Source organism: Phyllobates terribilis, unplaced genomic scaffold (assembly GCF_046119375.1).
Source record: "Phyllobates terribilis strain yellow unplaced genomic scaffold, ASM4611937v1 Scaffold_130__1_contigs__length_5004896, whole genome shotgun sequence".
In the NCBI taxonomy this organism is placed as follows: Eukaryota; Metazoa; Chordata; class Amphibia; order Anura; family Dendrobatidae; genus Phyllobates; species Phyllobates terribilis.
Window position 1 is genome coordinate 2854022 of NW_027362890.1, and position 13613 is coordinate 2867634.

At 41.6% G+C, this 13613-nt stretch overlaps 1 protein-coding gene across 1 annotated transcript in view; it reads left to right on the forward strand.

Annotated features, from left to right (window-relative positions):
* Positions 1-6612: 6612 nt before the first annotated feature.
* The window catches only part of LOC141203886 (acidic phospholipase A2 jerdoxin-like), a 57374-nt gene continuing 50373 nt past the window's right edge, over positions 6613-13613 (forward strand). Inside the window, exons 1-2 of the mRNA XM_073663861.1 lie at positions 6613-6749; positions 6918-7062. Coding sequence (XP_073519962.1) covers positions 6650-6749; positions 6918-7062 — 245 coding nt within the window. The 5' untranslated portion in view covers positions 6613-6649. The remainder of the gene's footprint in view (positions 6750-6917; positions 7063-13613) is intronic.

Here is a 13613-nt window from a genome sequence, read left to right on the forward strand (position 1 = left end):
TGATTGCAGGGGCATGTCCTCCTCCACTACCCTGTATACATTCAGGGCATACCAGCCCCGCTCACCTCTGTGCCTGGTGTAGGTGACTCGATCACCAGGGTACAGATCTCGGTCAGGATGTACTTGCTGGAAGTGGGACTCCACGTCCCTCCGATTAACAAATATATCCGTCGCGACCTGTGGCTCTCTGATGAAGCCCCTCCCGGCGTCCAGGTAGAACTTCACGACAGTCCCTTTTACGCGGGGACTGGGTGTGGCCATTTTTGCCTTGGGGGCCCGAGTCTTCTCCTCCATGTTCCTCGCCTCCATCTTCTCCCAGCGCACCTGCCGGATGCGCCGCTTCTTCTCCAACTGCAGGAGCGCCCGCCGGCAATGCTCCTCCCGACGTGCAGCCTCCTTACGGGTCTCCCGGGGAAAACCCATGAGGTCCCCTCCCTGGTTATCCCACAGGAATGGATCTCCTTCTTCCTGGTGGATGACTGAGGCCACAGGAGCGGGCAGCAATGGGAGGCTCTGATCTTCCACCCCCGCGGACGAGTCCCAGGCCGTGCGTCCGTACACCCATTCAGATGTAGGGGCAGGTGGTTCTGCCCAGGAGCAGATTTGCATCACCAGCGCCCGGGGTTGATGGTTCCGGGCCCAGGAGCAGATCTGGGGCCGCACACTTGCATCGTATAAAAGTTGTGCCGGTTGGATGGGTGGGTGGAGGGCTCCTTGTGGGGAAGGGTCTCTTGTAAGCGCCAGTGGCATCTGTAGTTGTATATGAACTATAATCCTAACTTTATTTGGGAACATTATGATCTTTGTTCTTTATTTTCTGGCAGAGACCAATATCCTCAATTGCGCAAAACCCAAATGTAAACAGCACCTGGCCGTCCTCCATCATCAGACCGTCATCCATGTGACAGAGGTGGTGCCAAGTCAGTTCATTAATCGTAAATCAAATATGAAGCGCAACAAGTTCACATATTGAATATAGCAGCAATATTATATATAAGACAATGGTGGTTAAAATATATTTATCTATCTATTATCTATTTATCTATAATCTACCTATTATCTATCTATCTATCTATCTATCTATCTATCTCTCTATCTCTCTATCTAAAGTAGCACCAACTCAGTTTTCGGCTATGTGCGCACGGTCAGGATTTGAAGCAGAATTTTCCTGACTGTTTCTGTATCTCCTTGGCAGGAAAATTGATGCGGAAAAACTGTGCAGTTTTGACATGTTTTTGATGCATTTTTCATGCGGTTTTTGAAGCGTTTTTTGTACATCAATGATGCTTTTTGGAGCTAAAATTAAGCTATTTGATGGGACCTTGTTTTTTGGATTACAGAACTGGGGCGAGTATATTGGTTAATTTAAATGATTAACGAATGTGTCTGTTGTATTTAAAAATAAAGTGTTTACTCTGTGTCTGTGTGTTTATTTAACCCTTTACTTTACTTTGGTGATGATTCACATCTTGTCATCACCAAATAAAAAGAGTTAGGTGTCAAACATGTTCCCTAATAATAACAGCTCTCAGCTGTTTCGTTAGCGGCTACGTTCCCACGAGCAGCTAGAAGCAGCACTTTGGATGCAGCGTATTTTTTTGCATCCAATACGCGACGTTCTAATGCCGCACTTTTGCTGTCAGTAAATGTGAATCTACTGCATATAATGATATTTCAAAATTCTTTCAAAATCTGCAGCAGAGACTAGCGTGTCCGCTACAGAAATTGACATGCGGGTGAATTTGGGTACGTGGCCACGATCAGGAGCCGCTGCAGGTTTTACTCTGCATATTTATGCAGCGTCAAACCTGCAGCATTCAGATGTTACAGCATAGTGAATGTGATCTCTAGAAATCCCATGTCCGCTCTGCGTGCATCAGAAGCTGTGAATCACCCTTGGACACGGACATGCAGTGTGTCTTTCAGGACTGCAGCATTTAAAATTCTCTTGCAGAGTCGCTAGTCTTCGCAACTGAAATTTGACCATGAGAAAGTATAGAATGCGATAAATCCACATGGGTCAGTGAACACTTGTGGACTTACCTGTGTTCAATAGAACGCAGCGTTTTGGACACAGCAAAAAATATGTGTCCAAAGTGCATCATTTTTATAACCAGCAAAGGGAAAGCCAACCGCTGAGGGCTGATCTTTTTAGACGGGGAAGAGGCCATTAGCCAAAAATGTTTCCTGGTAATTAATATCAGCCCATAGCTGTTTGTTTAGCCTTTACTGGCTAGATTGCAGGGGGACCCCAGAAAAAATTGACGTAGGGTTCCCCTATAAAATCTAACCAGAAAAGGCTAAACAGGCAGCTGTGGACTGATATTAATAGCAAGGGAAGGGACCATGGATATTAGCCCCCTCCGCGGCTAATAATATCACCCCTCAGCAGTCCCAGAAATGGTGCATCCATAAGATGCGCCAAATCTGGCGCTTAGCCTCCGCTCTTCCCACTGCCCTGTAGCGATGTCGAGTGGGGTAAAGGGGTTGGGGTTCACGTTAGCCTTGTACTGGCGGCTGACTGAAGCCCAGGATAGTAATGGAGGGCATCTTATAAGACACCCCCATTACTAACCGTGTAGTAAAGTGGTCGCCGCCATTTCAATAAATACACAGCTAGAATAAAGTATTTTAATTAAATAAAAGACACATGGCTCTAAAAAAAACTTTAGTACCCTCTCAGTACCTAAAGCCTTCGATCTTCTGAAAAAAACATCAAATAACAAATAAACATATCCCTCACCAATCCGCCGTCAATGACGTAGTACGCGCACCACCAACAATTGTCTTTTGATGATCTGTGTCACTTCTACCGCAGTGACATCAGCGATCACTGATGTTACTGCTATAGAAGGCAGCAATGTATACTGACAGGAGTGTAATATCATTCCCATCAGTATACATGCTGCTGCAGGAGGTCACTGGGGTTCATCAGCTGAAGATCAGCTGATGAACCCCAGTGAACTTAAAACCATGGGAGTATTCTTGTGAATGTTCCCATGGGGAGGTCAAGTGAGCATCAGCTGATTGGTCACGTGACCGACAACTGATTGCTGACATCACCGCAGGTTCTGGCAGCACAGTACACTGCTGCTCCCAGGACCTGCAGTGTACCGCCGGCCGCCGGGAGCATCGCATCGCCGTCGGGGACCAGGATGATACTGGAGGGTGCCAGACAGGTGCTCCCCCCAGCAGTGCCGATCTCTCTGTTATCACTGGAAGCGTGGTCGGACGAGGGGAGTAATAGTCCTCTTCTCCCAACCCGTGTACCACCCGCGCCACGTTTCCGGCGCGAATTTGCACCTATTGGCTTTAATTGAAATGCAGCAAATCTGCAAGTATATTTATTATACCTGCGGTTTTGATGTGATTCAATGCAAGTTAATGGCCACGAATTTGCACCGGAAACACCCGAACAATGGCCTTGCTGTGGTTTTTCCCGCAATGGTAATCCAATTTCTCCCACAAAAAAATACAAAATGGGTTACTACAGCTTGCCCTATCACATTAGCAAATGAAAAGAAAAAAGCTTGCTGGCTTGATGTATCACATTAGCAAGTGAAAAAATAGATTGAAGGGATACCCGTTCATAGAGCACAATACAAGCAGTGCACAACACCATTAGATAAAATCGCGATAAGAAAGATGACGACAATATCTACCGCCTGGGACCTCAAAGATATCCTGTAAGATTGGGATCACATAAAATTCTGAAGGACCTAGCACAACCCACAACCAGCCCCATCTGAGCTCATTGAGGGAAGGCATGTGGGCATATCTTGAGCAAATAAAAATGAAAATTTGGGTCACTGTCTTTGTTCATTCTGGAACACACAAGTTCATTGTGAGAGTGCTCCCAATCGCAGTGCTTCCCCCCATAAAGATAAGAGCCATTCCTGTAACATCAGGTTTAGATTTGTTGTTGTTATTCCATGTAACTGTATACATCCTATTGTTTTGTTCCCATTTTGTATCATCTTTGTATATTTTTTATAAACACTGTCTACGTTTCTGGATTAAATATATAAAATTCAATAGATTTGTTCCTCTTGCTCTGTAAACTGCACCCTTGAAGGCATTCGCTACCTGTAATGGATGTCCAATCATCCGGTATAAACGATTGCTGGTGGCAGGTAGTAGTTCTTCTATTATTTTGGATTTGACAGTGATCATATCAGGGTGTATAAATATATATTCCATGCATTGGAATCTGAGGTGTATATACCACACACTCACTGTGAGTTCCCAATGACCGGCCTAGTAGTGGAAGCAGCCACGTAATTGTCTTGATGATCGGAGGCAGCGGAGTTGCATCTCCCTGACAAACTGGTGGCAGCAGTGGGATCTGCACGACTCCACTTGCTGTTACCCCTGACAAATTGGTGTCAAATCTGTGTGACCCCCCGGGGTCCCTGCAATTACTTTTGACAACTAGTGGTATTGGGGGGATCTGGGTGACACCCCACCCCCCACAGTCCCTCAGTGTCCCTGCAATTATATTTGACAATAGTTTCTTAATATTTAACCCCTTTACTACTTTTGACACAAAAAAGTCGTGTCCCTGCCTTTGATGCGGGCTTGCACGCTGAGCCGGCATTTTTCCCCAAACATGATGGCTGGTTTAATCTTACTTTCGTGGGCGGAGTGGAGCTCCGCGAATGATTGTTAACTGGTTAAATGCGTCAGTCAATCTCTGACAGAAGCATTTAACATGTGTCAACAGGGACGTTCGTCATTTCACGTTCCTATCTGAGTTCCCGCGACGTGATCGCGAAGCATTGATGGGTTGTCATGAAAGCCGGGGGACTGCTGATGACCCCCATGCCTGCCATTACGATCCACTTGTAAACATCAGCCCCTGGCCGGCGTTCTTAGGAGAAAATGATTTTAGCTATACGTATTGCACAACCGATTGGGTGACCGCAGGTTCAAGTCCCCTAAGGGGGACTATTAAATACAATAAAAAGTGAAAAAAAGTTCAAATCATCCCCCTTTTGTCCCATTAAAAATAAAACAAAAAAAACATGTTTGATATTGCTGCATTCATAAAAGTCTGACTTATAAAAATATAAAATAAATGAATCCAATCTGCAAACGGTGTAACAGAAAGAAATCAAAAAGCCAGAATTACATTAATTGCAATAAAATGCAATAAGAGATGATCAAAACATTGTATCTTTCCCAAAATGGTAGAAGTAAAAGCGTCAGCTCGGGGTGCAAAAAATAAGTCCTCATCCAGTCTCATAGCCCTCAGGTCTTGGAAATTGGCAACAAAAGCAATATTTGTTTTTTCTTACAAATTTTGAAATTTTTTTCATCCCTTAAATGAAAAAAAAAAAGAACCTACAGATGATTACATTACGTCTGTGTAATTGTCAGTGAAGATGGGAAATAATATAGAGAAGTGAAGATGGGAAATAATATAGAAAAGAGTAGATGGGAAATAATATAGAGAGGTAAAGATGGGAAATAATATGGAGAAGAGAAGATGGGAAATAATATAGAGAAGAAAAGATGGGAAATAATATAGAGAAGAAAAGATGGGAAATAATATAGAGAAGAAAAGATGGGAAATAATATAGAGAAGAGAAGATGGGAAATAATATAGAGAAGAGAAGATGGGAAATAATATAGAGAAGAGAAGATGGGAAATAATATAGAGAAGTGAAGATGGGAAATAATATAGAGAAGAGAAGATGGGAAATAATATAGAGAAGTGAAGATGGGAAATAATATAGAGAAGAGAAGATGGGAAATAATATAGAGAAGAGAAGATGGGAAATAATATAAAGAAGAGAAGATGGGAAATAATATAGAGAAGAGAAGATGGGAAATAATATAGAGAAGTGAAGATGGGAAATAATATAAAGAAGAGAAGATGGGAAATAATATAGATAAGAGAAGATGGGAAATAATATAGAGAAGAGAAGATGGGAAATAATATAGAGAAGAGAAGATGGGAAATAATATAGAGAAGTGAAGATGGGAAATAATATAGAGAAGTGAAGATGGGAAATAATATAGAGAAGAGAAGATGGGAAATGAAAACAAAAAAAATACAAAACAATTGTGGAATTGCATTTTTTTTTTTAGAAATTTTAACTCACTTGGAATTTTTTTCTTGCTTTCTGATGCATAAAATGATAAAATAAATGATGTCATGAAAAAATATAACTCATCCTGTAAAAAAACTGGTCCTCGTACAACCATGGGCCAGGCTAAAATAAAAAAAGTTATGGCTCTAGGAAGAAGGGGAGGAAAAGACAAAAACGAAAAAAAAAAAAAAAACAACTTTAAATTTCCGGGAATGTAAGTCCATATATATCAGAATACAATCTAGTAATTCTTACTTTGGTGAAAATGCCTACTCTCCCCAAAACGTACAGTTCTGCCAATATTTTGTGTTACATTTTCACTCCGTGGTCATTATCACACACATTCCACCATCTATTGATTCCGTGGGAACAATTTTATTTCCCCAAAATCACATGTACTGAACAGGTAAGGGTTAATGTTTCCGTACACGATCACCGGATCATATAATGCTGTTATTAGGTAATAAGCCCCCAGGCAGCCAATAGCAGATAGCGCTCTGCAGCCCCACCTAGTGGTAGGAATATGTAGTGCAGATATCAGGAGGATATAAAGCATGGTGGTATCTGCTGTTCTTACAGATCGTCTTCTCCTGGATATTCCCCTCTGTCTCCTGGGCACAATGATAGCCTGTCTGCTGCTCCTCCTTAGTCTCGGTAAGTCCTGATATTATCTGGAGCCCCTCAGGTAATGGGAATATAGTAGGGACCGATCTCCAGGCAGCTCCTGATCCAGAAGAGGAATATTCCCTGTACCATCCGTCATTCCTGGTGACTGCTCCGATCAGTGTCACACAACAAGTGATGGCGGCTTTTATCTTCTAGGGTCGGTGGACGGCGTCAGAATCCATCGCAAAGATTTCACAGATATGGTGAAGGAAACAACGACCAAAGAGATATCAGATGCTCTTCCTAATAACTGCATATGTGCGAAAACAACAAGTGATCAATTATTGGATCGCATTCGAAGGTAAGTGAAAATCTATACAAGACGTGACATGCAGTCCTATGTAACACCACAGATAAAACACAGACAGTTATCACTGTGTTATCTGTGGTGTTACATAGGACTGCAGGTGACATCTACTACATTATCTGTACTCAGAGAGTTATCACTGTGTTATCTGTGGTGTTACATAGGACTGCAGGTGACATCTACTACATTATCTGTACTCAGAGAGATATCACTGTGTTATCTGTGGTGTTACATAGGACTGCAGGTGACATCTACTACATTATCTGTACTCAGAGAGATATCACTGTGTTATCTGTGGGGTTACATAGGACTGCAGATGACATCTACTACATTATCTGTACTCAGAGAGTTATCACTGTGTTATCTGTGGTGTTACATAGGACTGCAGGTGACATCTACTTCATTATCTGTACTCAGAGAGTTATCACTGTGTTATCTGTGGTGTTACATAGGACTGCAGGTGACATCTACTACATTATCTGTACTCAGAGAGTTACCACTGTGTTATCTGTGGTATTACATAGGACTGCAGGTGACATCTACTACATTATCTGTACTCAGAGAGTTACCACTGTGTTATCTGTGGTGTTACATAGGACTGCAGGTGACAACTACTACATTATCTGTACTCAGGGAGTTATCACTGTGTTATCTGTGGTGTTACATAGGACTGCAGGTGACATCTACTACATTATCTGTACTCAGAGAGAAATCACTGTGTTATCTTTGGTGTTACATAGGACTGCAGGTGACATCTACTACATTATCTGTACTCAGAGAGTTATCACGGTGTTATCTGTGGTGTTACATAGGACTGCAGGTGACATCTACTACATTATCTGTACTCAGAGAGTTATCACTGTATTAACTGTGGTGTTACATAGGACTGCAGGTGACATCTACTACATTATCTGTACTCAGTGAGTTATCACTGTGTTATCTGTGGTGTTACATAGGACTGCAGGTGACATCTACTACATTATCTGTACTCAGAGAGTTATCACTGTGTTATCGGTGGTGTTACATAGGACTGCAGGTGATATCTACTACATTATCTGTACTCAGAGAGCTATCACTGTGTTATCTGTGGTGTTACATAGGACTGCAGGTGACATCTACTACATTATCTGTACTCAGAGAGTTATCACTGTGTTATCTGTGATGTTACATAGGACTGCAGGTGACATCTTTACATTATCTGTACTCAGAGAGTTATCACTGTGTTATCTGTGGTGTTACATGGGACTGCAGGTGACATCTACTACATTATCTGTACTCAGAGAGTTACCACTGTGTTATCTGTGGTGTTACATAGGACTGCAGGTGACATCTACTACATTATCTGTACTCAGAGAGATATCACTGTTATCTTTGGTGTTACATAGGACTGCAGGTGACATCTACTACATTATCTGTACTCAGAGAGTTATCACTGTGTTATCTGTGGTATTACATAGGACTGCAGGTGACATCTACTACATTATCTGTACTCAGAGAGTTACCACTGTGTTATCTGTGGTGTTACATAGGACTGCAGGTGACATCTACTACATTATCTGTACTCAGGGAGTTATCACTGTGTTATCTGTGGTGTTACATAGGACTGCAGGTGACATCTACTACATTATCTGTACTCAGAGAGTTACCACTGTGTTATCTGTGGTATTACATAGGACTGCAGGTGACATCTACTACATTATCTGTACTCAGAGAGTTACCACTGTGTTATCTGTGGTGTTACATAGGACTGCAGGTGACATCTACTACATTATCTGTACTCAGGGAGTTATCACTGTGTTATCTGTGGTGTTACATAGGACTGCAGGTGACATCTACTACATTATCTGTACTCAGAGAGATATCACTGTGTTATCTTTGGTGTTACATAGGACTGCAGGTGACATCTACTACATTATCTGTACTCAGAGAGTTATCACTGTGTTATCTGTGGTGTTACATAGGACTGCAGGTGACATCTACTACATTATCTGTACTCAGAGAGTTATCACTGTATTAACTGTGGTGTTACATAGGACTGCAGGTGACATCTACTACATTATCTGTACTCAGTGAGTTATCACTGTGTTATCTGTGGTGTTACATAGGACTGCAGGTGACATCTACTACATTATCTGTACTCAGAGAGTTATCACTGTGTTATCTGTGGTGTTACATAGGACTGCAGGTGACATCTACTACATTATCTGTACTCAGAGAGCTATCACTGTGTTATCTGTGGTGTTACATAGGACTGCAGGTGACATCTACTACATTATCTGTACTCAGAGAGTTATCACTGTGTTATCTGTGGTGTTACATAGGACTGCAGGTGACATCTTTACATTATCTGTACTCAGAGAGTTATCACTGTGTTATTTGTGGTGTTACATAGGACTGCAGGTGACATCTACTACATTATCTGTACTCAGAGAGTTACCACTGTGTTATCTGTGGTGTTACATAGGACTGCAGGTGACATCTACTACATTATCTGTACTCAGAGAGTTATCAATATGTTATCTGTGGTGTTACATAGGACTGCAGGTGACATCTACTACATTATCTGTACTCAGAGAGTTACCACTGTGTTATCTGTGCAGTTACATAGGACTGCAGGTGACATCTACTACATTATCTGTACTCAGAGAGATATCACTGTGTTATCTTTGGTGTTACATAGGACTGCTGGTGACATCTACTACATTATCTGTACTCAGAGAGATATCACTGTGTTATCTTTGGTGTTACATAGGACTGCTGGTGACATCTACTACATTATCTGTACTCAGAGAGATATCACTGTGTTATCTTTGGTGTTACATAGGACTGCTGGTGACATCTACTACATTATCTGCACTCAGAGAGATATCACTGTGTTATCTGTGGTGTTACATAGGACTGCAGGTGACATCTACTACATTATCTGTACTGAGGGAGTTATCACTGTGTTATCTGTGGTGTTACATAGGACTGCAGGTGACATCTACTACATTATATGTACTCAGAGAGTTATCACTGTGTTATCTGTGGTGTTACATAGGACTGCAGGTGACATCTACTACATTATCTGTACTCAGAGAGTTATCACTGTGTTATCTGTGGTGTTACATAGGACTGCAGGTGACATCTACTGCATTATCTGTACTCAGAGAGTTATCACTGTGTTATCTGTGGTGTTACATAGGACTGCAGGTGACATCTACTACATTATCTGTACTCAGAGAGTTATCACTGTGTTAACTGTGGTGTTACATAGGACTGCAGGTGACATCTACTACATTATCTGTACTCAGTGAGTTATCACTGTGTTATCTGTGGTGTTACATAGGACTGCAGGTGACATCTACTTCATTATCTGTACTCAGAGAGTTATCACTGTGTAATCTTTGGTGTTACATAGGACTGCAGGTGACATCTACTACATTATCTGTACTCAGTGAGTTATCACTGTGTTATCTGTGGTGTTACATAGGACTGCAGGTGACATCTACTACATTATCTGTACTCAGAGAGTTATCTCTGTGTTATCTGTGGTATTACATAGGACTGCAGGTGACATCTACTACATTATCTGTACTCAGAGAGCTATCACTGTGTTATCTGTGGTGTTACATAGGACTGCAGGTGACATCTACTACATTACCTGTACTCAGAGAGTTATCACTGTGTTATCTGTGGTGTTACATAGGACTGCAGGTGACATCTACTACATTATCTGTACTCAGAGAGTTATCACTGTGTTATCTGTGGTGTTACATAGGACTGCAGGTGACATCTACTACATTATCTGTACTCAGAGAGTTATCACTGTGTTATCTGTGGTGTTACATAGGACTGCAGGTGACATCTACTACATTATCTGTACTCAGAGAGTTATCACTGTGTTATCTGTGGTGTTACATAGGACTGCATCTGACATCTACTACATTATCTGTACTCAGGGAGTTATCACTGTGTTATCTGTGGTGTTACATAGGACTGCAGGTGACATCTACTACATTATCTGTACTCAGAGAGTTATCACGGTGTTATCTGTGGTGTTACATAGGACTGCAGGTGACATCTACTACATTATCTGTACTCAGAGAGTTATCACTGTATTAACTGTGGTGTTACATAGGACTGCAGGTGACATCTACTACATTATCTGTACTTAGAGAGTTATCACTGTGTTATCTGTGGTGTTACATAGGACTGCAGGTGATATCTACTACATTATCTGTACTCAGAGAGCTATCACTGTGTTATCTGTGGTGTTACATAGGACTGCAGGTGACATCTACTACATTATCTGTACTCAGAGAGTTATCACTGTGTCATCTGTGGTGTTACATAGGACTGCAGGTGACATCTTTCCATTATCTGTACTCAGAGAGTTATCACTGTGTTATCTGTGGTGTTACATAGGACTGCAGGTGACATCTACTACATTATCTGTACTCAGAGAGTTACCACTGTGTTATCTGTGGTGTTACATAGGACTGCAGGTGACATCTACTACATTATCTGTACTCAGAGAGTTACCACTGTGTTATCTGTGCAGTTACATAGGACTGCAGGTGACATCTACTACATCATCTGTACTCAGTGAGTTATCACTGTGTTATCTGTGATGTTACATAGGACTGCAGGTGACATCTACTACATTATCTGTACTCAGAGAGTTATCACTGTGTTATCTGTGGTGTTACATAGGACTGCAGGTGACATCTACTACATTATCTGTACTCAGAGAGCTATCACTGTGTTATCTGTGGTGTTACATAGGACTGCAGGTGACATCTACTACATTATCTGTACTCAGAGAGTTATCACTGTGTTATCTGTGGTGTTACATAGGACTGCAGGTGACATCTACTACATTATCTGTACTCAGAGAGTTACCACTGTGTTATCTGTGGTGTTACATAGGACTGCAGGTGACATCTACTACATTATCTGTACTCAGAGAGTTATCAATATATTATCTGTGGTGTTACATAGGACTGCAGGTGACATCTACTACATTATCTCTACTCAGAGAGTTACCACTGTGTTATCTGTGCAGTTACATAGGACTGCAGGTGACATCTACTACATTATCTGTACTCAGAGAGATATCACTGTGTTATCTTTGGTGTTACATAGGACTGCTGGTGACATCTACTACATTATCTGCACTCAGAGAGATATCACTGTGTTATCTGTGGTGTTACATAGGACTGCAGGTGACATCTACTACATTATCTGTACTCAGAGAGTTATCACTGTGTTATCTGTGGTGTTACATAGGACTGCAGGTGACATCTACTACATTATATGTACTCAGAGAGTTATCACTGTGTTATCTGTGGTGTTACATAGGACTGCAGGTGACATCTACTACATTATCTGTACTCAGAGAGTTATCACTGTGTTATCTGTGGTGTTACATAGGACTGCAGGTGACATCTACTACATTATCTGTACTCAGAGAGTTATCACGGTGTTAACTGTGGTGTTACATAGGACTGCAGGTGACATCTACTACATTATCTGTACTCAGTGAGTTATCACTGTGTTATCTGTGGTGTTACATAGGACTGCAGGTGACATCTACTACATTATCTGTACTCAGAGAGTTATCACTGTGTTATCTGTGGTGTTACATAGGACTGCAGGTGACATCTACTACATTATCTGTACTCAGAGAGTTACCACTGTGTTATCTGTGGTGTTACATAGGGCTGCAGGTGACATCTACTACATTATCTGTACTCAGGGAGTTATCACTGTGTTATCTGTGGTGTTACATAGGACTGCAGGTGACATCTACTACATTATCTGTACTCAGAGAGTTACCACTGTGTTATCTGTGGTATTACATAGGACTGCAGGTGACATCTACTACATTATCTGTACTCAGAGAGTTACCACTGTGTTATCTGTGGTGTTACATAGGACTGCAGGTGACATCTACTACATTATCTGTACTGAGGGAGTTATCACTGTGTTATCTGTGGTGTTACATAGGACTGCAGGTGACATCTGCTACATTATCTGTACTCAGAGAGATATCACTGTGTTATCTTTGGTGTTACATAGGACTGCAGGTGACATCTACTACATTATCTGTACTCAGAGAGTTATCACTGTGTTATCTGTGGTGTTACATAGGACTGCAGGTGACATCTACTACATTATCTGTACTCAGAGAGTTATCACTGTATTAACTGTGGTGTTACATAGGACTGCAGGTGACATCTACTACATTATCTGTACTCAGTGAGTTATCACTGTGTTATCTGTGGTGTTGCATAGGACTGCAGGTGACATCTACTACATTATCTGTACTCAGAGAGTTATCACTGTGTTATCTGTGGTGTTACATAGGACTGCAGGTGACATCTACTACATTATCTGTACTCAGAGAGCTATCACTGTGTTATCTGTGGTGTTACATAGGACTGCAGGTGACATCTACTACATTATCTGTACTCAGAGAGTTATCACTGTGTTATCTGTGGTGTTACATAGGACTGCAGGTGACATCTTTACATTATCTGTACTCAGAGAGTTATCACTGT